General features: G+C 51.4%; 12 protein-coding genes across 12 annotated transcripts; 7 read left to right on the top strand and 5 right to left on the bottom strand.

Annotated features, from left to right (window-relative positions):
* Positions 1–642: 642 nt before the first annotated feature.
* On the bottom strand, positions 643–2498 carry L3040_008882 (uncharacterized protein; the record flags this gene model as incomplete). Its single annotated transcript, XM_066155750.1, has 8 exons — positions 643–759; positions 849–930; positions 1031–1074; positions 1163–1794; positions 1901–1988; positions 2038–2202; positions 2254–2344; positions 2395–2498. The coding sequence occupies 8 exons, from the start codon at positions 2496–2498 to the stop codon at positions 643–645; spliced, it is 1323 nt and encodes a 440-aa protein (XP_066010043.1).
* A 2241-nt stretch (positions 2499–4739) lies between these two features.
* L3040_008881 (uncharacterized protein) lies at positions 4740–6155 on the top strand (the record flags this gene model as incomplete). The annotated part of the gene is made up of 5 exons (XM_007292641.2): positions 4740–4878; positions 4933–5115; positions 5166–5460; positions 5519–5790; positions 5851–6155. The coding sequence occupies 5 exons, from the start codon at positions 4740–4742 to the stop codon at positions 6153–6155; spliced, it is 1194 nt and encodes a 397-aa protein (XP_007292703.2).
* Positions 6156–6687: 532 nt separating this feature from the next.
* On the bottom strand, positions 6688–7596 carry L3040_008880 (uncharacterized protein; the record flags this gene model as incomplete). Its single annotated transcript, XM_066155749.1, has 4 exons — positions 6688–6767; positions 6851–6965; positions 7039–7296; positions 7540–7596. The coding sequence occupies 4 exons, from the start codon at positions 7594–7596 to the stop codon at positions 6688–6690; spliced, it is 510 nt and encodes a 169-aa protein (XP_066010042.1).
* Positions 7597–8570: 974 nt separating this feature from the next.
* Positions 8571–9413, top strand: L3040_008879 (uncharacterized protein; the record flags this gene model as incomplete). Its single annotated transcript, XM_007292639.1, has 3 exons — positions 8571–8662; positions 8714–8925; positions 8986–9413. 3 exons carry the CDS (start codon positions 8571–8573, stop codon positions 9411–9413), a joined length of 732 nt encoding a protein of 243 aa, XP_007292701.1.
* Positions 9414–9840: 427 nt separating this feature from the next.
* On the top strand, positions 9841–10752 carry L3040_008878 (uncharacterized protein; the record flags this gene model as incomplete). The annotated part of the gene is made up of 2 exons (XM_007292638.1): positions 9841–10221; positions 10495–10752. The coding sequence occupies 2 exons, from the start codon at positions 9841–9843 to the stop codon at positions 10750–10752; spliced, it is 639 nt and encodes a 212-aa protein (XP_007292700.1).
* Positions 10753–11189: 437 nt separating this feature from the next.
* On the bottom strand, positions 11190–12850 carry L3040_008877 (uncharacterized protein; the record flags this gene model as incomplete). Its single annotated transcript, XM_066155748.1, has 2 exons — positions 11190–12381; positions 12489–12850. The coding sequence occupies 2 exons, from the start codon at positions 12848–12850 to the stop codon at positions 11190–11192; spliced, it is 1554 nt and encodes a 517-aa protein (XP_066010041.1).
* Positions 12851–13696: 846 nt separating this feature from the next.
* L3040_008876 (uncharacterized protein) lies at positions 13697–15145 on the top strand (the record flags this gene model as incomplete). The annotated part of the gene is made up of 5 exons (XM_066155747.1): positions 13697–13730; positions 13821–13895; positions 13953–14021; positions 14074–14432; positions 14492–15145. 5 exons carry the CDS (start codon positions 13697–13699, stop codon positions 15143–15145), a joined length of 1191 nt encoding a protein of 396 aa, XP_066010040.1.
* A 645-nt stretch (positions 15146–15790) lies between these two features.
* On the top strand, positions 15791–17215 carry L3040_008875 (uncharacterized protein; the record flags this gene model as incomplete). Its single annotated transcript, XM_007292635.1, has 3 exons — positions 15791–16103; positions 16152–16235; positions 16281–17215. 3 exons carry the CDS (start codon positions 15791–15793, stop codon positions 17213–17215), a joined length of 1332 nt encoding a protein of 443 aa, XP_007292697.1.
* A 370-nt stretch (positions 17216–17585) lies between these two features.
* Positions 17586–20105, bottom strand: L3040_008874 (uncharacterized protein; the record flags this gene model as incomplete). The annotated part of the gene is made up of 6 exons (XM_066155746.1): positions 17586–17593; positions 17690–17795; positions 17900–18225; positions 18326–18581; positions 18643–19747; positions 19795–20105. 6 exons carry the CDS (start codon positions 20103–20105, stop codon positions 17586–17588), a joined length of 2112 nt encoding a protein of 703 aa, XP_066010039.1.
* A 717-nt stretch (positions 20106–20822) lies between these two features.
* On the top strand, positions 20823–22183 carry L3040_008873 (uncharacterized protein; the record flags this gene model as incomplete). The annotated part of the gene is made up of 3 exons (XM_066155745.1): positions 20823–20942; positions 21013–21616; positions 21666–22183. The coding sequence occupies 3 exons, from the start codon at positions 20823–20825 to the stop codon at positions 22181–22183; spliced, it is 1242 nt and encodes a 413-aa protein (XP_066010038.1).
* Positions 22184–22630: 447 nt separating this feature from the next.
* Positions 22631–23106, top strand: L3040_008872 (uncharacterized protein; the record flags this gene model as incomplete). Its single annotated transcript, XM_066155744.1, has 2 exons — positions 22631–22640; positions 22700–23106. 2 exons carry the CDS (start codon positions 22631–22633, stop codon positions 23104–23106), a joined length of 417 nt encoding a protein of 138 aa, XP_066010037.1.
* Positions 23107–23783: 677 nt separating this feature from the next.
* L3040_008871 (uncharacterized protein) lies at positions 23784–24513 on the bottom strand (the record flags this gene model as incomplete). The annotated part of the gene is made up of 3 exons (XM_007292631.1): positions 23784–24221; positions 24331–24406; positions 24482–24513. 3 exons carry the CDS (start codon positions 24511–24513, stop codon positions 23784–23786), a joined length of 546 nt encoding a protein of 181 aa, XP_007292693.1.
* Positions 24514–25386: the final 873 nt, after the last annotated feature.

The following is a 25386-nucleotide window of genomic DNA, read 5'->3' as shown; positions in this document are numbered from 1 at the left end:
CAAATGCCGACTTGTGATACTCAGCCTCCTTGAAGCCACACACTCTTCCTCAACTCAACCCTTAACGCTGTAGAATAGCTTATAAGCCTCACCTTCATGCTCATCCGCCTCTCATAGTAACCACGAGATAACCCTTCAGTACCTACCGTACCAAACGTTACCCAGTACGGCACCCCATCAACGCTCACCCAACTGAGACACTCCTCCACCCCCTCCATACCACTCCCACTCTCAAATACGGCTTTGAGTTCTCACTTCCGTGTCCTCGCTTCCAAGCCGTGAGCTATACCAGCAGGATATAATCTCGCGCTCGACCCGACAAATTGTGAAGTAAGCATATCCGTACCAGGCACGTGTGGAAGCTATGTACAAGGTACGGAAGCTAAGAAGTTCTTTAGCCGCAGAGTTTCCCATATTGAAAAAATCTTTTGGCATGGACTCAGTCTACGATTTGGTGAAGCAACAGGCCCGCAAAATCTTTGCTCGTGAGTGATTCATTCGGCTTGGGTGGAAGCTACTATGCGGACGGCAGTAGGGTGACCCCCAAACAGAAGAAATCTCTAATCGACAGAACCTAGTTTCTTCTTCTACTACGTAGGACATAGTCTAGACCTATCCTGCAGAATGTACTCATTAGGAACCTCAACTCGCGTTAGCCTTCGCATTAAACGAGTCGGCACCGATAGTCCTCATCTTCTTTATTTTCTCCCTGAGTAACTTCTCTCGCAATTCATTTGCCTGCCTCCTAGGATCTTTCATCTGGGAGCCCACAGATACGTCAGCCGGGTTGGAAGCAAAAGGCACGCCGCTGACAAGGTAAGCACCGAGAGTTACGAGCTACTACCAACCTCGTCGGGCGGAGCATTCTTGCTTTCTTCTCGTCGTGATGAGTCCCTGTCGTTCTCTTCTTCAATATCAGCCTTTCTATCCCTTGCAGAAGCGGAAGAGGTATTTCGTCGCCTCTTTGATGGTTCATAACGTTCAACCGAAGAGTGGCGACGCTTTCGGTCTCTCACACTACGACTAGAACTTCTGGAGCGACTTCGACGACGGCGTTGCGGCGTTATACTCCGGCTGTTGCTCCTAGTTAGCCGACGCTCGTCACGTTCACGACCCCTTCCAGATCTGAGCTTATCATCATCAGTATCCCGGGCTGGCGTACTTTCAGCCCTCTCTCTACTGCGAACCGTGACAGTGCGAGGGCTGCGGCTTCGTGATCTGGAGATTGAAGGAGTTCTTGAGGGGGAACTAGCGATGCGTCGGGATCTTTGAGACTTTGGAGGCGGGGATCGGGAGACAGTTGAGGAAGATCTTCTACGTCTGGTGGGTCTTGGAGAACGAGAGCGGGAGGAATCAGAAGGAGTCGGCGATCTTCGACGTTTTCCACGATCTTGTCCTCTACCACCCTTTCCACGGTATGAATTTCGTCGATCTGGTGACCTCGATCGTCTACGAGGCGGCGAGCGGGAGCGAGATCGAGATCGAGATATGGAGCGTGCTCGTCGGCGTGGAGGTGTGCGAGAGCCTGACTTGGGTCTTGCAGGAGATGGCGATCGTGATACAGAGGAGGATGGTCGTCTACGATCATTTCTCCTCCCACTCCGACCACCTGGAACGTAGGAATCAACTCTCGGGGGCTCTCGGTACGCTGGACGTTCCCTAGAACCTCTCCGGCGAGGCGATCTTGACCGTTGGCCCCTTCGTTCAAAACCTCTGTCATCCCATCTTCCGCCACTGTCCCCGCGACCAAAATCCCTATCTCCTCTGCCTGATCCACGATCGAAGTCTCTATCGCTGCGACCTCCTCGCCATGTATCTCCTCGTCCTCCACGGCGTCCTCGATCCCCTCGATCCCCTCGATCCCCTCTATCCCCTCTATCGCTACGTTCGCCGCGCTCACGGTTGCGAATAGTATTGGTGTCCCGTTCACGGCGTTGCTCCTCTTCCCGACGGATGCGTGCTTCTTCCGCGGATTTTTCAGCTTCGATCTGTGACAATGTCAGCCAGAAATCTCCCAACCCGAGGTGACAAACATACCTTTTCCTGTATCAGCTCCAGCTTCTTCGCCTCGAGCAATTCCTTCGGGACGCCCTGCGGGCTCGTTTGCGCGCTCAAACAGAGCTTCCACAGTTCCTTGCAGAACGGGGCCGTATCTTTATCGAGAAATCCAGTGAGTTGTATCTGCATTTTCTTGATGTCGGGCTGTGAAACTTCTCAGCGTGGCACAGCCCAAGAACGGTATTACCAACGTACAAATCGAGCACCCTCAATGAGATTGAAGCATAGCTCAATCACGACATCGTCGTCATTGCCCAGAATCTCAGAAATCCTCCCTGCGATCCATCTTCAAATCGATTAGAATTCTCCACGAGAGAAGAGAGCTCGAATACGTACTTCTTCATCACCTCAGCATTGACTTTTTGCATGTCGACTTTCTGATTGAACTCGGGAGGAAACTTCGTCGTTCGCAACAGCTTCGCATCTACGCTGCTCGCCATGATGAGTGATTTGCGTAAAGATGTGGTGTTGTTGGGGCAGGAATCCTGGCGCTGCGTGAAGTTAAAGATATCTACCTACGGAGTAAATGTACTGTCACGAGGCTGAATGCGGCTAGTAGTGGCGCTAGTCGACAAGCGCCAATCTTCAACCTCCACTTCACACGCGGCTGAACGGTTAAGCGACTTTTTTCTTTTCCTGCTGTGGTGAACCCCCGATCTCGATGCACTATGGTGGTTCATTCTAGGAACCTCCTGTGATTCTTTACTATTTCACTGAGGGACATCTACCATTTTATCCACCCAAATTATCGACTATTCATGCTTGTTGTTCTTTAAAGGCCATGTGTGGGGACTGGCAAACACTGGAATTCCTATTTTGTCAAACTGGTGGACTAGGTCTGCACGGCACTATTCCCTATACAATTTTCTCACTCACTATCATGCAATATGATTAAACATTTCCTTATTAAAATATTGTATATCTACTATTATGTAAACTGATCATTTTCAGGAGTTTGGCAGCTGACGTTGATTCGTTCACAACAACCACCGAATCCAACATCTTGAGGTTTCGCTAAATGCCTTGCATATTTGCATAAGTACCTGGGTAGTCTAACATCATCCTCTATTGTTATTATGCAAACATACATTTATGTATTGTCCTGCTTGTTCGGCCTTGGGCATCTTCAAGAGATGTCGTGGAGAACTGGCCTGTAGCTTTCCTTTCACGTTGTCGAGTTGGAGCGCTAACGACCGACTCGATCACCCAATTACCCGAGACATTTGTCTATTCCCCAGACGAAGAAGAGAAAGAAGAGAAACCCTGGTAAACTTTCTATTTTTTTCATTCCTTTTCGCAACAAGTGACTTCCATCCCAGGGTGTGTATTTACGAGAAGGGAATAATAAGCAGGTTGGATCTGGTCTCAGATAGTCCTCGAATTGCGAATTGAGCCGCCAATTTAAGTGCGACTCTGCGACGGGCACATTTGGAAACTCCATTGAGATTTGAAATCCTTTCTCATCCAATAGATCATGCTAAAATATCATCTTTGAGGAATTCTTAGCATCTCATGGGAACTTTCTTCAGGCTTGGGGCTTGGACCTCTCTCCAAGCTTCAAGCTTTCCACTCTAGAAAGTACGAGCTTGAAGTTTAGGAATCTTCCGACTTTTGAGAAACCTGCAGATGCCTGCCATTGACTTCAAAGAGCCAATATTTCAAGTCATGTTTGATAAGGGGCGTGCGGCATCAAGCTATCTTGATTTGGCGATTCTTCAGTGGGCACATCTATGAGAGATATCGTTATGGGAGCATGCGGCGGACTATACAAGTAAAAGATACCTATATATATCGTCACTTGGATCAGATCGGCCCGGCTACTATTGCAAAGATGATAATGTCTCGAAGACACGAAGTTGGTGCAGTAATGTTTGTACCATTTTTCTTTCCCATTGAAATCTAAAGGGAATTTAATACAGCAGCTCCCTAGTGTTCGATCCGAATAGTATTGTCGACTTTACGGAAGGGGTTGAATATCGCAGGATTGAAACGTTAACAATGAAACCTGAACGTGTATTGGTAGGTATGTAAGAGGCTCCAATGAATCCTCGACTCTTTAATCGAAGAGGAAAGTTTCGATCCTCCACTTGCGAATTATGAAAAATTGACTCGTCGATCATTTTATATATTTCGACAGTTGTGATGAGCCTGCGAGATGATGGGCATCTTTCCAGTGTTCCGACTCACGGTTTGTCAATATCCAAAATACTTTCCGAGTCCACTTGAATATGGACCAAGAATGTCTCGACGAACTACAGACCAAGTGCTTTGACTCTGAGCTTGGGTGTTTCGACGACCCTGAGAGAGTTGGTGTCATATTGCAAATCCCAGAGGCATGGTTTCGAAATTCTTTGCGTTTGCGACGACTATCAGTATAGCCTCGACTTGTATGTCAGAGTTGTGGAAAGTCTCCCACGGCTTATGGGCACATCAAAATCCGCAACGAGAATTAGGATGGATCTCGATGCGGATCCGAAATTCTTGCGAGCTGGCACTTGTAAAAGTTCCCAGCTTCTCTGCAATGGCCAGTTGATTTAGCGTCGGGCTCGCGAGAGAGAACATCGCTCCTTCCTTGTATGATTTTGCCGCTGCCCACCGCCCCACAACCACGGGTCGGTAAGATCCCTCCCTTGTCTCTTCTCCTCCTCCTCAAACATTAACAACATGTATTCCTCCTAGTTATGCATTACACTCGTAACCTCGCTGGGCCACAACTCATTCCTATTGATATTTCCTCTCGTCCCAAGCCCAGTGTCCCTGTGTCAGCAGGCTTCGTCCACGAGCTCGTCGTCCAGTTGGAAACGAAGCAAGAGTCCCGTCGTACGTGCTCTCTCTCCGAAGGTGCTCCGTCGCCGAGATTCCGTGCCTATACAGGGCTCCAACCTCTCTCTAGAAGCAAATCGGCCAGAGCTCTCGCTGTAGGGAACCCTACACAGCTCCGCATTGACGTTGTCCGCGGACCAAAGGCCTGGTCAAAATCAGAGTCGGACTCACAGTCCCAGGAATTGGCACTGCTCCGTAGAGTCGAAAAGGAAAAGGCCATCCTTTCGGAGCTAAGTACGCAGACCGACAGACCGAAGTGAGCACATCTCGCGCGTTATCCCCAGCACTTGAGACCCTCCCAGTCCTGCTTGATTCGTTTTATGCGTTCAGCCAATCCCCACGAATCTGGAGGCTTACCAACAGCGCCGAGGACATGTCCCCGCTAGGCTCTCCCATGTTCTCAGCTTCTTCTGTTACTCTGGCAGCCGACTCGGCTGCAGACTCTCGCCAGAAGCGGCCTGTATGGTGGAACCTCCCAAACCATTCGCAAGGGTTTTCTCCGTCTTCTTCAATGTTCCCAGAACCTTCGGCTACTCTTGAAGACAAATTCATACCTGATATTGAAAGACCTATCAGCCCGTAAGTGTAATTGTCCCAAAATTTCTGGGCGCATGGCAATTGTTGACTCTTTGCCTAGGCGTAGTCAGAGTCCCCTTGCAATGGCCACTGCCCCGGCTACTCCCAGATTAAGAAGACCTGAGCTGTCGGAGATATCCACCGATGGTCATATTGACAATTTTAAAGACCCAATCTACCCTAAATCCGATTCCAACCCAGTTCCTGACCCAGTCTCAACTGCTGGCAATGTCGCCGGTGACCTTGGTGACTTGGAAGCACCACCCAGTGGACTTCCTGTACTTGCGCCCCTTCCTGACGGTGTCGTCCCCGACCTCCCAAGCGGGCTTGCGAGTAAGCCAATTTTCCCAACTGCGTCACGCTACTGACTTCCACCCCTAACTCGTTACCCAGTGCCAGTCGACATAACCGGCACCCTAGATCCGCCTCCGCTACCCAAGCTCAGTAAGAAGCAGAAGTGTCTGAACAGGGGCAAGAAAGCAATCCGGAAAGGCCAGAAGTGTGTCCGCAAATGCAGGGGAGGGGTTTTGAGGGAACCAGTGCTCGCGGTGGTCCTCGGGCGGCAACTAGCCAAGCCCACCGCAAAAGCCCTGAAGCTCCTGGCCAACGATATCCCCATTGAACCCGTAGAAATCACGTCGGCTGTAGTACCAGAGGCAGCCACGTCGGGTCTAGTGCCACTGCCACTGCCGGTGTGATGAAGACGGACGAGCCAGCTCTCCAGGGCACGGCTAGAAGAAATGGAGTAGGCTATCACGGTACATCGAGACCGGGACGAGGTGATGCAGGTGGGTGACTGGAACATGCGTCCTTTACGATACTAGATCGACTCGTTTACTTCGGCTTGCCCAGGTTGATTACGAGTAGGCATCACAGAACGAGAATGAGAATGCATAGTCTGTATTGTTCTATGATCCCAGAGCTTCATGTAACCTGAAGAATGCCGAACATACCAAAAGGAAGGTATCGGTCCACTAGACGCTCTGAATCGGGAACCGGAAAACGAGCAAGAAAAAAAAATGCAAAAATCAGAAAGGAAAGTGGTATTCCCATCCTTCACCAGGACTGGAGAAGAAAACCAAACGCCAGTCTTCAGAATCCGGGTATGTCTCTTCCTAACCAGACGCCTCGCTTCCTATGTTTATCCCAGAAACCGTGCAATCGTGCCAAGGGCAAGGATGGGAAAAGTGGAAAGAACGGCCCATCATGTCGACGCCATTTGCAGTGCCTCTATCTGTTGACGCGGAGATGTCTGGTGCGGGCTTCCTTCTCGCGATAGTCGAGCTCGGATCGGGCGTGTCTGGCGACCACTAGATGTAACTGTCAGATTTGGATTCTTGGGAGAAGGGGAAAAGGGGCGCTATGAAGTTTCTTATAGGGGCGGGGAGCGTACCATCATCAACGCGCTGCTTGGCTCTCAATAATCCCGTGTCGCCCATGTGCTTGAACTTGCCGCGCATCTCGAAGAGCTCAAGGAGGGTCTTGGCCCGCTTGAGGTCTTCGTCCATCTATGCCCATATCGTCAGCATGTATTCCTCTATCTCAACAACAACCACTAAACCAGGTAGAGAGCAAACGTACCTCAGCACCAGCCCCTCCACCTGGGGTAGCACTCCCAATCCCGACTGAGCTACCCGTGCTGGCACCCGATTCCTCTCTCGTGAAGTTTGGCGGTGGTTTACCCGGCGCGACGACCGTACGTCCCATCCTATCGTACTTTGGCCCTTGTGCTCCCGAATCTCGACGGCTCTGTGGAGTGGAGGCTCCTGTGCCGGTGGAATTGACCGGAGCTGGCTTGGGGTTCATGGGCGTCAAGAGCGCATGAGCAGCGGCGGGGTCCTGGACGGTGGTGTTAACTTCCGTCTCTGTCTTTGTCTCGGCATTCTTTGGTGTCTGGATTTGCGTAGTTGCGAATCGAGCCGGTGGCAGAGACGAGAAGCCTGGGCGGCAGAAGATGTAGGAGAGGATGCTTGTGGACAAAGCAGAAGCTGGAGGGAAGCTGGGGGGAGGAGGCATTGATGAGGAAGAAACAGGTGGGCATGAAGATGAAGATGAAGATGCAGGAGGAGAAGAAGCACCCACGGCGTTCTGCAGGGCTTGCAGATCGGCAATGATCTGTGCCATCTGGAGGCCTTCCATCTTGAGGATGAGTGGGAGTGTGAGTGCGCTGACCTGTGGTTGTCGAGATGTGGAAGAGGGGTGGAGATCGTGGGTAGTTCGTGGTTTTATAGGTACGCTAGAATCGGGGTCGGAGACGGCGAGTGAATTGAATAGCCGTGAGGATATTGTTATTGTCTCCGTGAATGGCCGTGAAGAAGCAAGAAGAAAGAAGAATGTTTGTAGGTATTTCGGACCATCTGGTGTTTATCCTTATGTCCTACAGAGAATGTTCCGGTAGTAAAATTAGAGTTTCACTTTGGGTTTGACTTTGATTTTGACTTTGGGGGTCACTGATTTCTCCGCGAAAGCAGGATAGTCCGGGGAAGGCGCTTGCAACGCTCTGTATGGCTGGCTACGCGTATATTTAGAAAATTCGATTCTATATTTGGGACGATTTTCGACATGGGGACAGACATGCTGGTCACACGAGTAGATACCGGTAGTGCTGGATCAATCAATCAATCAATAGAGGGTATTTTCGTAATAAAGTAAATTGAACGGCTGGAACTCGTTATCAATTATTCTTGGAGCACGTGATCGGCGTAATATTTCCCCGATATCCGGACCAATTAAAAGCTTTGCACGAAGCACCGCAATCGATTGCAAGTCAAACAAGTGGATACGATGGTATTTATAAATATGAACACTGCAGCATTGTGCAAAGTCCGAGGCTTAGGAGATTTGGCTAGATTTGAACACAAAAACGCGTTAGAAAATACATTGCTGAACGTGAATGATCTGAAACTTGTATATACGGAGGAGCTCGTTATTTATTAATTAATCAATGAAAATTTCGTTACTTCGTACAACTTACGAGTAGGTCTTGAGCCCACTCTGTGCTCTGGGCGCGTCTAGGTCCGCACGTTCATTGCTTGTGTTGAATTCCGCCATAGCTTCAGCATCAACATACAGAGACAGGAAGGACGTATTACTACTCCTCCAAACTCCCTGCCATGTCTCTCTTCTTCCGTCGCGGTCTTGCCACCTCTTCAGCGTCTTCCTTAAAGAAGGCTTCTAAGGTGGTCTGTATTGGCAGAAACTATGCGTAGGAATACCTCCCACTATTAACCCTCCGGGCACTTATGCGAATTTGTAGAGACCACATCACGGAACTGAAAAGCGCCCGTCCCAAACAGCCATTCTTCTTCATCAAGCCTCCAAGTTCCATCCTTCCTCCTGGCGCTGGCCCAATCATCAGACCCCGAGGTGTGGACTTGCACTATGAGGTCGAGCTGGCTCTGATCATGGGCAAGCAGGTCAAGGACTTGGAGCCCGGTGACTTGAAAGGCGCTCTAGATTCCATCGAGAGTTCGTTTCCACATCCTCCTCCTTTTCAATTGAGTTTGTGCTGACGGTTCTGTCTGGCAGGCTACGCGATGAGCATCGACATGACGGCCCGCAACGTCCAAAACGAAGCTAAGAAGAAGGGTCTCCCCTGGTCCATAGCAAAGGGCTTCGACACCTTCCTCCCCATCTCCAACATCATCCCCAAATCCGCCATCCCCGACCCCCACAAAGTCGATCTCTACCTCGAGGTTAACGGAGAGAGCAAGCAGGCAGACTCCACGGAATTGATGCTGTTCCAGATCCCGAGGATACTGAGTGATATCTCGAAAGTCATGACGCTCGAGAAGGGAGATATTGTACTGACGGGGACGCCGAAGGGCGTGGGGAGTGTGAAGCCGGGGGATGTGTTGAGGGCTGGTCTCAGGATTGGGGGGAAGGAGGTCGAGGAGGGGAGGATCGAGGTTTTGGTTGAAGAGTCTACAAGCTCATACGAGTTTAAAGAGACGTAGAGAGGGAAAAGATGTAGAGATGTTCAGAGACGTGTATTAGATACCCGAGATGGGAGTAGGATATAGACTGGATTGTAGAGACTGAGAGGCTCAGTTCAAACCTTGCCACTGTATTGTACCTCTACTACAGTACTCTGTAGAGCAACAGCAGATCACGATACCCAAAACCGTCCCAACTCTTAAAGCCCCCCCACTGAGGCTACGCCCTGCCAAGATCCAGCCCAGTACGCCATCACGATAAGTAAAGTTAAGTTTAAGGCTCTGATAAGTAGGGAAGCCCGGAGCTCATTCCACCCATATCCAAGTACTACCAACGGAGCTGTACAACGTCCAAAAGTTACATCCACATCCCAGTACAAAATCAATCCATCGCCCCCTCCCCACCACCTCTCCCCACCAGCTCGCCACCAACTCCCCGATTCGCAGCATGGCCGCGCCCCCTCCCGGCGGCCCGTCCACCTCCGGCGAGCCAAAAGACAGCAACAGCAACAGCAACAGCAACAGTAACAACAACAGCAATAGCAACAGCAACAGCAACAGCACGCGCGGCATCCCGCACTACGAGCACACGCGGACGAAGCTCAAGGACCTCCTGGCCAAGCGCTCGCGGCTCGACGAGCAGCTGCGCAAGAAGGAGGACGAGATCCGCGACAAGGAGACGCGCTACCTCGAGGGCACGGCGGCGGGGAACATCATCACGGGCTTCGAGCAGTATGTCAAGAACGCGGGCCTGGTCAAGAAGAAGATGACGGTGCAGGACAGCATGCGCGTCTTCAGCGGGAGCTCGGTCAGTTTTGGAAATGCGCAGGTGGGTTGGGGGGAGGGGCCGGGTGTATTTTTCTTCTTCTTTTTTTTCTGGTTTGGTTTTGGGGTTCGGTGTCTCTTTCCTCGATCTCTCTCTCATGCTTTGGCTCCTCTACTCTACGGAGGTTGGTGGTATGTTTCTGAGCAGTTTGAGAGGGCGGAGGGGGGGGCTTTGTGGGCTGCAAAGGGTGGAGGATGCCAGAGAGGGAACATGAGGGAAGATGAAGATGAGAGATGTGCTGGGCAACCATGACTGACGACGGCGTCGCGATTGTAGGAAACACCTCCCGAAACCGAATCCTCAACCCCCATGGCCACCTCGGCTCCTACGCCCCTCTCCGCTACATTTCTCAAGGGCGATTCGGGATCCAACGCAGCTACGCCCACCAGTACCTCGAGCGGGAATAAGGTGGGCGGGGGAGCAGTGAAGAAGAACAAGAAGGCGGTTGGAGGCGATGACAGCGATACCGATGCTGGCACCGCTGGGGTGCAGAAAAAGGCCAGGACGAATTTTGGGGCCGTGGCTAGGAAGTAGAAGATGTCTTGGGATAAAGAAAGAAGACAACTCAAAAGGGATGTTCTCGGGATATTGGCTGGGCTGGGCAAGGGCTGGGAGGATAGTGTTTTATTTGGTGTTTATGGTCATGGTGCTTGAGACGGTGGAGTTCGAGCTGTCTGTTTTAGGATACCAGGGTATTTGTTAAGTGCTGAGAGTTCATGAGACCTTTTAAGTAGTGATATCCGGATATACGTTGGTTGTCCTTGGCCCTTGGACCTTCAGTTCATCACGGCGATAACCAAGTGCTAATCTTGGTTGGGGATGCTCCTCATTTCCCAAGGATCCGTAAGGGTTTGTCACTGAGCCAAAAGTTCCGTGTCAGTGATTGTACCGAGTTATCCTCAAACTCTTATCCCTCCTCAACCAGGACCAACAGGACCACATCTGACATTCACGAAGCTGAGCCTCGGCTATCAAGGAACTTCTTCATCACTATCACTCCCAAACCCAAAGCTAAACCCACCACCGCCATTCTCCTCGTCGTTCCTCGCAACATCATCCCACTTCCTCTTCCTGCCCTCAGCCTTTCTCTCCAACTCAGCAAGAGCCTGCTCCAGCAACTCCGGATGCTCTTCTCGCATACGCTTCAAAAACACTCCATACGGATCCGTGACCTCCTTCTTGAACCCAGACACCTGATCCGCCGTATTGTCCTTGAGGAATTCCAAAACCCTCCCCAGATGCGCCCTCGGCACGAAGTTTTGCGTGATGGCGATGGACGTCTCAAGATTGACGACAAGATGCCACCATCCGCTCGGAACATGCAGCACTTCTCCCTCTCCACAAACGCCTTCCACACACCCGGGCGTTTTCCTGGCTTCAGCGTGGAATCCCAGAAGCCATTCCGCGATGCTGAGAGGCGAGGTGACTTCGCTTTGGTCTTCGGAAACGTAGACGCCCGGAGGAGGCGGACTAGATGGCGAGGAGGGGAACATAATCCAGTACTTGGAGCCGCGGAGCACGGCGTTCCAGGCGGACGTTGCGTTTGGGTCTTTGTGGTACGTTGAGCCGGAGCGGGCTGGGCCGACGATCAGCCACTTGTCGTCTGGACGGTCGTCGCCTAGGACAGCAAAGAGATCTTCGCCGAAGCACTCCGGGATCCAATAGGAAGCTGTAGGCTGGGATTTGCTGGTTTGCAGGGACATCTTTGAGACGAAGCTGCGGTCAAAGAGATAGAGGGGGCTTTCGTCGGCGCTGTTGGTCATGTATGAGACGTACGTTGCGAGGGTCCAGTCGACGGCTTCGGCGCGAAACTTGACGCTGCCGTATTTCTCTAGGAGGGTGTCCGTGGTCCAGGACCGGTAGACCGGCCATTGCTGCACCGGCTGGGTGAGGATGAAGGGCTTGTCGCTCCATTTTGAGGAGAACTCTTCGGGAGTGAGGTCCTCGAGTCGGGGAATGGTGTTGCAGTGGGGGATATTGTTGGTGAATGGTTTCAAGGATATATGGGTACAGAGAAACGGTCTGTAGAGCACGTCTGAGTAGACGTTGTCACATGTGACTTGGGCGGTCTGCTCTTTGGCCAGGCCGAGGAGAGTTGATCGCCATGTACCTTGCCATGGGAAAGAGCCTGACTTGGAGATTGGTGACCTCTGGCAGTTAGCACTATGTCTGTTGTACACGAAGATTCAAAAGCAAGTTTTTCCCAGACGGGTTGGCAAGAGGCTCTGATCTGTATCACAGACAGCTACAATAGACAGGGAAACACTTACTGGACAAACAGCGTCTTCCACAAGTCATCAGACCTGCAGAATGCGTAGAGAAACTTGCATGTCGAGCCCAACAGCCGCAGCGTGTATGAGTCAAGATAGTCAAGAAATACTGCCAGGACCTCATCCGGAAGTCCTCGAAAGGAACCTATGAAATTCCTGGATATACTGACAGCAGCAGCGGCATACTGATTTCCCGATGGCTTTACCCCCAGAGGATGCTGCGGTATGGCGTGAAGTGGGAGGTCCTCGAGAGATATTACCGTCGACTGTGACCCGACTCCTCCCCCAGCTCCGCTACCACTACTGCGGTGGACTTCCATCGGGGGGAGACCAGTCTCTCCTGAAAGGACTGACGATTTCATAGCTGCCTCAGGACAACTCCTTGCGCCTGGCCAATGCTACCTCTAGGTCTACCGGTAGGTAGGTCTAGGTCTAGGTAGGTCTAGGTAGATCTAGGTAGGTCTAGGTAGGTCTAGGTAGGTCTAGGTAGGTCTAGGTAGGTCTAGGTAGGTCTAGGTAGGTCTAGCTCTAGCTCTAGCTCTAGCTAGGCCTACTCTGTAGTCTTTGAAACTCGTAAAAGAGAAAATGGTCCAATCAGAAGAAAGAAGAATCCCTAAAAGCTGGTCGATAGTCGATAGTCGATAGGCGATAGTCGGTAGTCGAGAAACTGTCAAAGTAATTCCCCTGGTGTGTCAATTCACGTCCGGTCCGACCTCGTCCACATCCACCTCCATGTCCACTGACGGGGTGCCAGTGGGCCCACGTGTGAAAAACCCTATTAAGCGGTAGCTCCTCGCTTACCCGAGCTAGCTCCTTTGCCTCTTAGCGCAACCCTCTCTTGGCGCCATATTGATAATTTTTCTGCTAAGTATGTTCCGACGAACGCCTCCTCCTCCTCCTCCCCCTCCCCGACTCCTGTCTCTGTCTTCTCAAACCATACCAACTCAACCAACACCACACCACATACCAACATCCCCCACACAAGCAGCAACTACATCCCACTACATCTCTCGACCCTGAGAGATAGGTTTCTAGTTTCTTTACACCACAACAACCAAAAAAGCACACTCGTTGCAGGCTCTCCTTGAGACCTCTGCGCATTCCACAACCCCACCTCTTCCGACCAACCAACCAACCTATCCTCGCGACTTCTAGATTCCAAGCGCTGCTTGCGATCTAGATACTCTCGTAGATCGAAACCCGCAATCATGGCTGATAAAGGTCTCGAGGAGATCCCAGAGGGTATGCTTCCCCGGAGGTCTGCGAAGGGGCACACCGCCACTGGAGCGCCCCGCGCACAATTGGGGCATCGCGAGCTGATCAATTTTACAGGACAGATCGAGTCAAACTATGACGAAACTGTCGACTCTTTCGATGCGATGGAGCTGAAGCCCGAACTGCTCAGAGGTACGAGATAACACGGTCCATTTGTGAAGGTGAATAAGCCGTTAACTTCTGGAAAAGGTGTCTACGCCTACGGTTTCGAGCGCCCATCTGCTATCCAACAGCGTGCTATCTTGCCCGTCATCAGCGGTAAGTCTGCAAATGCTTCAGTGTCACATTTGTAGAAGCTCATACTTTCAAGGTCGCGATGTCATTGCTCAAGCTCAGTCTGGAACCGGAAAGACGGCCACTTTCTCCATCTCCGTCCTCCAAAAGCTCGACCCCGCCGTCAAGCAATGCCAGGCCCTGATCCTTGCCCCCACCCGTGAGCTTGCTCAACAAATCCAGAAGGTCGTCGTCGCTATTGGAGACTTCATGAACATTGAGTGCCATGCCTGCATTGGAGGCACAAGTGTCCGCGATGACATGAAGGCTCTTCAGGATGGTCCTCACATCGTCGTCGGCACTCCAGGTCGTGTCCAGGACATGATCCAACGCCGATTTTTGAAGACGGACAGCATGAAGATGTTCGTTCTCGATGAGGCTGATGAGATGCTTTCCGTAGGATTTTTTTTTCCCGCGTTTTAATAGGTCTGTGCCGTTTGCTAATGATTCCATAGCGTGGTTTCACTGAGCAAATCTACGACATCTTCCAACTCCTTCCCCAATCCACCCAGGTCGTTCTCCTCTCCGCCACCATGCCCCAGGATGTGCTCGAGGTCACCACCAAGTTTATGCGCGACCCTGTCCGTATTTTGGTCAAGAAGGCTGAGCTCACCCTCGAAGGTATCAAGCAGTTCTACATCGCAGTCGAGAAGGAGGACTGGAAGTTGGACACCCTCTCCGATCTCTACGAGACCGTCACTATCACACAAGCAGTCATCTTCTGCAACACCCGCAGAAAGGTCGATTGGCTCACCGACAAGCTCACTGCCCGTGACTTCACTGTCTCCGCTATGCACGGTGACATGGACCAGGGTCAGCGTGACCTGATTATGAAGGAGTTCCGATCTGGCTCTTCCCGTGTCCTGATCGCCACCGATCTGCTCGCCCGTGGTATCGATGTCCAACAAGTCTCCTTGGTCATCAACTACGATCTGCCCGCCAACCGTGAGAACTACATCCACAGAATCGGTCGTGGAGGACGTTTCGGACGTAAGGGTGTTGCGATCAACTTTGTCACCGCCGATGATGTTCGCATGATGAGAGAAATCGAGCAGTTCTACAGCACCCAAATCGAGGAGATGCCAATGAACGTCGCTGATCTCATTTAAGCGCTGTACTCCACAAAACAAAACAAAAAAAACCTAGATAATCACCGTTCTGGGACACTGGGGTGGTACCAAAAGGTACCTGTGTCGGAACCCCTCTTAGGGTAAAGTGAGTGAGCACGGTGGTTCGCCCGCGTGCGTGGGTTATTGGGCGACATAAAAGTTGTTGCTCGGGTGCGGCTGGTTTCTTGCGTATCTTTTGGCATTTCGCCGATACTAGAAAGTTGGGAGATGCTCTCTGCTTTTCCGCTCTCCTTCTGTGTATTTATGGATTTGCTTTGGTCACCCCACATGCTTTCTGTCATGTGGATCGCGCTTCTCTAGTGGGCTGCTCACAGCTCTGGGACGTGGACTGACGCCATCATTGGTGCTGCAGTGCTTCTCGTAGCAGTGCAGGGCAAAATTCAAAGACTAAAAATTCATCTTCATCTTTTTCCTAATACTTGCACGTGACTATATTTATCTCATGTTGGCGAGCGGGTGCTCCTTCTTTCTCGGGTTCCTGACGTCTCCCCTCACTCGACCTTTGCTTACAATCTACACCCATAGAGCCAAGCGGCTCCGCGATCTTCTCCCCATCATTCTCAATATATCCTGCTCAACCACTTGCTTGTCCCCGTGTCTTCCGGACATATTCACAATCCAGGAATGGCAGCTCCCCCGAGCGCACCCAGCCTGGCAGGCCTCGCCGCCGAACGTTTGTGGGAGACGCAAATCCGTCGAGAGCACCAAGTGTTACTGAAGCAGGTTCGTGACATCGGGGCTCAGCGCGATACCGACCTCGCCAACCTTGACCGGAGCCGCGAGGAGATCACGCAACTTATCATCGCTCTCCAAGGCAGAATCGACGAGCGAGAGCGCCAGATCAACGAGCAGAACTGCAAAATAGAGGAGATGGAGACGCGACATACTGAATTCGAGTTCTACGTTAGACAGCTGATGGGTAGCTGGGTATCTGCTGGTTTGTACAAATTTCCATGCCTGCTAGAAAGGTGCTGACGGACTACAGAGCGCCTAGAGGAGATCATGGCGACGCCTGCTGCGATAGACTATTGTTCTGCGGCGACAGATCTGCTTGGCTCGCCCTCGCAAGGTCAGTAGAACTCCTATCCTGATGGCATCCGCTGACAATCTGCAGACGAACCTCGAGGCTCTATCGAAGTCGCCTTCGAGAATGCTCGCACAAGACCACCTCCACGAGTTGCCAACAGGAAGCGATCGAAGTCTGTCCTTCAGCCCGTCATCGAGGATTCATCTGCCAGATCTCCAACCAAGGTCCAGTTTTTCAGGAAACCTGCTGTTCCTCCTGCCCGCGCTGTCCGATCTCCCTCCATTGTCGACAGTCAAAAGCGACCCACTACAACTCGTCCTACTAACGGAGATCCTCCTCGAGCTTCTCCCATGACCAGAAGCAGGAGTAGGAGCAAGTCCAGTGAGCGACCTCGGGGCCCTCAATCTGCAAAACTCCCACCGAAACCTACCTCCGTCAAGATTCCCAAACTTTCACAAGGCCGCCGCACCTTTAAGGCTTACTACGAACAAGCTACAGCTATTTTCAACGATCTTGGTATCAAGTTTCAAGAGACGGAACTAGACTTTGTCTCAGCTTTCATCAAGGGTATCTTCACGAAGAAGACTGCAACCGAGCTTACAAACATGCTGGAGCAGTCTCATATGTCAAAGGTTACTCCGGATGGGACTTACGTGGTAATTTGCACATGGGACGAGCTTGGAGAGGCTGTGCGAGATGTGGGACTGGACGTTAAGCAACCAATTGTTGTCAAACGTAGGGCCAGAGATAGTTTGACTCCAGCTGCAATGCTACACATGACTAAAGAGGTTGCTAGCTTCAGAGCTGCGATCTCGTCACCGATGGATCAATCCAACAGCCGCGGCAGTAGATCCTCCAGAAGGCCGGTTGAAGATCCAGGTCCAGGCAATGGAGTCTCTAGTACAGCTACTACCGAAGTACAGCAAGCTGAGGAAGCCGGGTTCAATAGAGGAAAAGCAACTAGGGTCTCTGCAGCTGCGCAAGGAGGTAAGAAGGGTGGTGTGAGAAATGATAAGCGGTGACTGAGTGCTGTAAGTGTGTATGCGTATGCTTATGGGAGTGTGAAACGTTGGCTGGGTATTGCCGTGGCGTTCTGGACGATGGATGGTAGGATGACCATTTAAAGATTGATGAGAGGTCGGTATGGCCGGGGTTTATTTCACCCGATGGGCCCTTGTTGTGAGGCAGGGGAGAAGGTCGCTGGGAATTTTTGAGGCATGAGATCGTGAGATTTGACGAGGGTATTTATGACTGGCTTGCTCACAATAGCTGATATCTCGGGCTTGACTCGGCCTCAACATCAAACTTATCAATCATCATAGAGTAGTGCATAAGACCTCTTGATTTGTTCCATAAGCGCTGCGTTGCTTAAGTCCCATATGCTCTCAGACTTCAATGCTCTTCGTCCGTCAGACATTTACGATCCCACCTTCACGAAGCGTCCTCCTTCCCCTTTCATCCCCGTGCCTTTTCATTTAAAGAAGATGCTCCCTTACCTTGCCTACGCTCATCTTCTCGCTCGGCTGTGATGCCGCTGAACTTGTTAATCCAATCCAGCACAGTCTTGTGCCACAACAGTGAATTTTCGGGTTTGAGCACCCACTACCTCTCATAATCAGCATCTTACTCATCCCTACCTAGGTAGCCCTCCACCATCTCACATCTCACATCTCGAGGTGCAGGAGGAGGAGGAGGGAAAAACTCACATGATTCTCATCGGCAAAGGTCAGGAACCTGCTCTCGACGCCACGGCTCTGCAGCACGTTGAAGGCGGCCAGGCCCTCCCCGATTGGCAGGCGGTAGTCGAGCTCGTTGTGGATGATCAGGTGCGGCGTCGCCCAGTCGGCGGCGAAGCGGCTCGGGTCCCAGCTCTCGTAGACGGCCCGGTTGTCCCACAGGGTGCCGCCGAAGTCGTGGAGGGGGAAGAAGAGCTCCTCCGAGGCGTACTGGTTGAGGGTGCAGAAGACGCCGTCGTGCGTGACGAGCGCCTTGAATTTGCGGCCGAGGGGGTGGCCCTGGATCCAGTTGATCACTGTTGTGATGGGAGGGACGGAGTTTAGATTATAGCTTAGTGAGAACTTGGTGTTGGGGAAGGGGGTGGCCGGGGAATTCAGAGGTAGGGAAATGCTTACTGTAGCCGCCGTATGAGGCACCGAGGGCCACGGCGCGGGTCGTGTCCACGTAAGGGATGTTGTTGTCGATGTACTCGAATCCCTTTACGAGATCGATGTACGGACGGCCGCCCCATTCGCTCTTGATGCCGTTTTGCAAGGCCATGCCGTATCCTGAGGAGCCGGTTGGGTTGGGCGTTACGACGACATAGCCTTGTTCGGCGTAGATTAGGGGGTTCCAGCGCGTAGACCATGACTCGTTCCATGCTCCTTGTGGCTGGGGGATGTTAGCGATGGTACTATGGGTTATGGGTAGAAATGAAAAAAGAAGGACTCACGCCGCCGTGGATGAGGTATGCTAGGGGGTATTTCTTCTTGGGGTCGAAGTTGGAGGGCCTGATGAGCCAGGCGTGGATCAGTTGGTCTTCGGAGCCGGCGTACCAGAATTCGTCGACCTGGTCTTGAGAGATGCCGAATGACTTTCCTCCCTTAGAGCTGGATGATATCACAGACTTCTCTGATGGTCTGGCTGGGTCGAGAACAGACCAGATGCTGCTATCTACTAACGAAGTACTGTTGACGAACAACCGATTCTTGGGAAGAAGTTTGACACTCTCTACAGCTCCGTCATGAGTGATAGCTACCGGGAGGTCTCGTGCTCGGCGAGGAGAAGCTGGGATTTTGAATAGCTTCCCTCTACCTTTTTCTTCGGCCGTTACGTACAGCTCTTCTCCATCCTCGCTCCAAGTGATGCTGTCTGGCTTCAAATCCCAGCGCCCTTCGCCATCTGAAGTCTCGTAGAACTCCTGAACATTGGTGAGGTCTGTAATATCTGCCCAAAGGAGGAGTCTGGGCTTGTCACTCTCATACTGTGGATCCTGCATCCGCCAGAATGCTACAGATTTCGCATCTGGTGAGAAGACTGGAGAGCCACTGTATCCTTTCAGATTGCCAGTTTTGACCAATTGCGGTGAGGGAGGTCTGGTCTCTGTGAAGCTTCTGAGCGGAATGTAGTATAGGTTGCTTTTGGTGGTGGTCGCTTGGTTTAGCTCGGGGTCTTTGGCGACGAACACAATGCCGTTCTTGCTGATATCGAAATCGCCTTTTCCAGCGAATGGAGGAACTGGAGATTCCAAGGAAAAGGAGTGTCCAGCTAGAGCATTGGTCAAGGGGGCAACGACCATACCCCATACTCCATGTAACTTCTGTAAAGTGGTATACCAAATGGCATTCGTGTTCTCCGTAACATAGGCATCCCAGTGCCTGACAAAGAGCTTGTCATAGATCTTTCCCGAATTCAAAGGCTTCACGGCATTTTCTGAGTTGAAGAGCTCGCCAGAGGGGGTAGCGAGTCCAGTAAGGACAATAGCTACGGTATTGGAGTCGAGATGTGAAATTTTAAGGTTCTTCACATCGCCATTGAAGCTGGCAATATCTTCCGGTCTACTTGGTCAACAGTCAGTCCGCTTTCAAGTGACTGCAAAACTCACCTGTTGTCCAAGTTCTCGGCGTCTGCAAGTACCAAGCTCGTAGTCCCCTTGTCTCCTGCTCTCAACCACAACACCAAGTTCTTCTCGCCCAACCATGTTGGCTCACTGCACTGCTTGTCATCCGTGAGCACCTTCGACTGTCCCGTCTTCACATCCAGTACTCGAATCTCCACAGACTTTTTGTGGGATTGGAAGCTCCAGGTCTGGACTGTGAATAAAGCCAATGCCCCATCTGCATTTGGCGTTGCTGCAGATCTTCGAGGAGCAGAGAGCAGCACTTCCGGAGTGAACTTTTCCGCGCGGACAGTCATGATGAGTGAGGTTCGTGAGACGCGGAAGAACGGGTGTTATTTGGACGACTGCGAAGATCCCAGGTTCTGGTTCTGGGGGGGAACTGGGGAAGTCGTGATTTATATAAGTATGTTGAATATGTTGAATACGTTAGATATGTTGAATATGTTGAATATGCTCAATATGCCGAATATGTTGAATTATGTTGAATATGTTGAATTTGAAAGCAAAAGCTAAGCACACCGCCATCTGCCTGCCGCCCGTGCAGCGCCCGTATATATATTGTTAAGTATGAATTTCTGTAATATGTTGCAAGCAATTGAAGCAATCGGGGCACAATATTTTACATTACATTGTCACTCCGTAAACGGTGCCCGGGTGTACGAGCTGATGATAGTTACAATATAGTAGTCGGTGGGTCTGTCTGCAAGGGCATCATCATCCATCAGCCACAGCATGACGGTCGCTTACTTACTGCCAGCTTGATACATCCTCATATATATATATATGTATATACGGATATATATGCTCCGTTCATCATCTGGCCAACACCAAGTCAACAACACAATCCATAACCTGCCTGCTCTCCCAGCGTCCGAATTGTTCTCGGGTCATCGAAGCAGCATTTAGCCGGAAGACCGAGGCGGTGTCTGTCCAGGAGAGTTTCGACAGCTCACACCGGCCTATTAAGTAGAGCTTCAGAGCTTCAATCAAGTCGACACGTCTTCTTGTTCGCAATGGCACAATACTTCCTCGACCTCGTCTATACCCTCATAAACTGTATGAGCTGTTTTCCTGGCTCCCCGCAGCTCAAGATCAACAATAGGAGTTTCAAAATCTTGCGCCTCCTAGGTGAAGTACGCAGCCCAGCCCAGCCCAGCCTAACTCTACAGCTGTCCGAGAACCCGCTGACAATTATCGTCCTAGGGAGGATTCTCCTACGTGTACCTCGTCCAAGACACCAGCAATGAAGCGCTGTATGCGCTCAAGAAGATCCGATGTCCGTTCGGGCAGGAGTCCGTTGCGCAGGCGATGAAGGAGGTGGAGGCATACGCGCTGTTCACTCCGCATCCGAACATCATTTGCAGTGTTGATTACTGCGTATCTTCTGACCGATCGGACCCGGGCGCGAAAACGGTGTACATCCTGCTGCCGTACTACCGACGAGGGAACCTGCAGGATATCATCAATGCGAATTTGGTCAATCACACCAAGTTTCCGGAACGCAGGCTGATGGTTTTGTTTCTGGGAGTGTGCAAGGCATTGAAGGCCATGCATAATTACAAAGAAGGTGGAGGACCGGGCGGGGTCAAGAGCCAGAGGAAGGCAAAGAAGATTAGAGGGGAGGCGGCGCAAGCGGATCAGGAGGAGGAAGATGAGAGTGAGCAAAGGAGAGGCCGACAAAAGGGCAGAGAGGTGGATCCAGACAGCGAGCAGCAGGAACCACTGATGGATGGAGAAGTTACACAAAGCCAAGTAGGCGTTGCACCGGGAGATATCAAAGCGTATGCGCATAGGGATATCAAGCCAGGCAAGCAGAGAGATCGAGAAGATGACGAAGTGTGGCTAATGAGTAGCAGGCAACATTATGATTGACGATGATGGAGAGCAGCCAATTCTCATGGATCTTGGATCGCTAGCCCCTTCACCTACGCCAATTACGTCGAGATCACTTGCTTTGGCTGTACAAGACCAAGCAGCCGAGCACTCTACGATGCCATACCGGGCTCCAGAGCTATTTGACGTCAAAACTGGCAGTACAGTCGACACTAAGGTTGATATCTGGTCCCTGGGATGCACTTTATATGCCTGCCTTGTTGGGAAATCTCCATTCGAGATGCGCAGCGACGAAACTGGAGGAAGCTTGAGTCTCTGCGTCCTGGGTGGAGACTGGAGATTCCCAGATGAAGGCGCAGGAGGAAAGAAAAAAGCCGTGAACCAGCCAGGCCAAAGTGAGGACAGCGAGATCAGCGAAAGTATTCGGGAGGTGGTACGGAAATGTCTGAGAGTTGAACCCGCTGAGAGACCGGATGTAAACGAGCTGATTGATATCGTTGAGACAGTTATTGGGGAACTGCCCGAGGACGGCACTTCTTAATAGGTGTTGGCGGTGTACGATTACAGGACGGGGTTCAGGAGTCCTGGGTAAGAAGATCAGGTCTGCAAGCTGGGACAACGACATGTATTAGTTCTTCTGGAAATTGATGAATTTCCGATCACGGACGGCATTTTTGCCAGATCATGGGCCTGAAACGTTCTTTTCATTGGGTCATAGTGGTTGGTTTACTAGTAAGTAATGTACTGAAGAAGCCCCCGTTGGTTTCATGCCCAAGTGGGCATGGTTATTGAGGCAAAACTTTTCGATGTTCCTCCCCAAAGTCACAGCAAGTTAGCTACTTCACATTTACGCCCAGCGCATTGTACCACACTTATCTTAAGCCATATTGTTTGGGATTTGAAAAGTGCTAGCCAGGCTGTTCGGGCTACCCAGGGCGCATAGTCAAATCGGACAGCCAACATCTTCCCTCTCATTCACATCATCAACATGAACATCAGTATCACATCAGCATCAACATCACCAAATTCATACACAACACGAGCTTATATAAAATAGAAGAACACAGTCAAGAGGAAGAAATCGACAATGGCAACCCCCTCTCCGCCACGCCCACAGACCCCAAGACCTCGACTCCCTCCCCCGCAACCCCCGACTCGCCCCTCACCTACGAGGCTTTCCGCCAACTGCGCGCCTCAGGACACTCGCCTCATGCCCTAATCGCATCCATCCTCATCATCCAGCACGTCCCGAGAGCCAGCATCCCATTCCTGGTCCTCGGAGCCAGCATCCCGTTCTCGGAGTCCTCCGACGTCGAAGCCCTGCAGGGCCAACTGGGCTACCGAGCTTATCACCTTCGTTCTGCTGCTCTGCGTGACGAACGCCAACCTGGGCTTCTGGAGCGAGGGGCTGAGGGAGGGCTGGGCGCTGTGAAGACGTGGGTTCCGCAGAGGAGGGGGAGGTGAGTGAGGATGTTAGGAGGATTACTGGGGGCAAGGAGAGGGTCGAGTGGGCTCCCTCGGGGTATGTGCTTGCTGGCGTCCTAGTGGTTGCCGTGGCTGGGTTGGAGTTCGGGCGGCTCGTGGAGTGGCTTTTTCGATGAGCTCGTTGTGTTGGAAAGAAGGGCCTGTGGAGAGGAGAGGGGATGGATGGTTGATACTCAGTCTTTAGGGAGTTGGGAGAAGTACACTCTGAGCAGATTCTGGGGTTACGAGCTCGTATTGATACACTTTTCAGAGCTGGTTACTAGCGAAGGGATGGTCTAAATCTGGAAGATATAGTCAGATTGCACTACCAACCCTTGTCTAGTCATCGTCCTCAAATGCCATGCAAAAACCTCGGTTTGCTTAGCGACCTTCGCTTGTTGAAAAATGACTTGGACAGCTTAAGCTCATATATTCGTACCGCAGATGGAACCAAATAGCCACCTGTGAATTGCTAGCATGAGGCATTGTGCAAACGTTAGGCGCATCTAGAATCTTGCAGGACCGTTGAAGTATACCTTTATGGGTTGTGCTACCCAAGATCCACTTCCAACCCGCCTCCCAATCGGTCCTATACACACATTTTATACAACGTCCCAGGACCTGCTGTGAACAACTAACCGTGTGTCCCCCATTGGAATCCACCCGAATGCATGTCTCTAAACATTCGGGTCCCTAATCTCCCCCTCCTTCGGCGCGCTCTCCGCCATCGTCCCACAGGCCTTACACCTCCTCTTCTCCTCACTCCCCTTGAACCCCTCGACCGCGGCCTTGATCTGCGTCCCCAGATCCGTACAGTGAAAGCTCTCCTCATACACCACCCTCCTGCAGTCCTCCCGCGGGCAGTACCACCTTAACGTATCCACACTCCCCTCGGGCCGGGGCAGCTCCAACACCACGCCGACCGTGTTCGCGAACCGGACGGGGTTGTGCGGCGTGTTGGGCGGCAGGAGGAACATGCTGCCCTCGGTGATGTAGACGTCCCGGAACTCGCTGCCGTCGACGACCTTGAGCAGCATCGTGCCCCGGTACTGGTAGAACCACTCCGGCGTCGTGTTGATGTGGTAGTCTGTCCGGGCGTTGGGGCCGCCGACAATCTGCGGGGCCCGGAGCCGGGCCAGCTCGTCAGCTGGAGCTCTCTTTTTTTCTTTTTTTCGCAGGAGGTAAAGAGACGATGGGTAGTGAGGGAGGGGGACGGGATGGTACCATGACGGTCATGTCGTCGTTGTAGACGCAGTAATTGTTCACCGGGGGCTTGAGGAGGTGCGAGTTCTCTTCGAGCCTGGGATGTATTGTATGTATATTAGCGTCTCTGGAGCTTGGAGGGTCATGTCGAGGAATAGAGAGCTTCGCATACCATTTCGGGATGTTGAGGGGTGTTGAGAGCATTTTTGACAGGTGAAATTCTTGGTGATGTTGAAAAGTGTGGTGTTTTGGGAAGTGAGGTTTGGAATTCATGGAGGGGTAATCAGTGGCGGGGTCTTGTGTGGATCAGCATACTGATGGATTATCTACAGGGGTGAACAGCGGGACTTTCCGCCGCTAAATTGCTATCGTAACCGAAAGACGTTGGAAGTAAACAACGGGAAGTAAACAAGAAGTAGACAGAGGCCTGGTAATCAGTGTCAGCAGAAAATCTTTCTGAAGTCTAGGTTCTCTTAGTAAGATAAATTGACAAATTGATTCAGCGGATAAGAAGGATCAAAAGTTTGAATTCTGGATACTCAATACGATGCGCCGACTAAAGATTACATATTAAAGCTAAGATATTTATAACATATTGTGATCCTCAAGCGGATCGCGATTCCGCGAAGACAGAGTGACTCACTGGTACATAGAATACAAATGAGCGGAGGAAAACCGCTGGAGAATGCTATTTACTATTAGTATATTCCTCATTTCAAATTCCATCATGATGATGTAGAAAAGGATGATAATGATGATACCAATTTGCGTTTCGCAGCGGGCCCTGTGAAAAGGGAGGTCATAGCACCGACTAGCTCAGCGCAGACTATAAATGGGCTTCCTCCGCCATAAACGAATAAATATCGAACCTTCTCCCTCTTCTACGTATTAGGATATAGTCTGGCCCATGTGGAAACGGCCTCTAGATAGCCAGGGGCTCGAGGGGCTCGCTAGTGGCCCTTATTTTAAGCGAGACAGTTTCCAGGGTGAAAACCCTCTCCTACATCACTTCCTTTGATAGGGTGGTTTATCTTCAAAATCGATTGCTTGGAACAGAGGAAAAATAGGTGAACATGT

Source organism: Drepanopeziza brunnea (genome assembly GCF_022702325.1).
Source record: "Drepanopeziza brunnea f. sp. 'multigermtubi' strain 214-2 chromosome Unknown ctg19, whole genome shotgun sequence".
In the NCBI taxonomy this organism is placed as follows: Eukaryota; Fungi; Ascomycota; class Leotiomycetes; order Helotiales; family Drepanopezizaceae; genus Drepanopeziza; species Drepanopeziza brunnea.
This window is presented reverse-complemented; position numbering and strand designations above follow the sequence as displayed.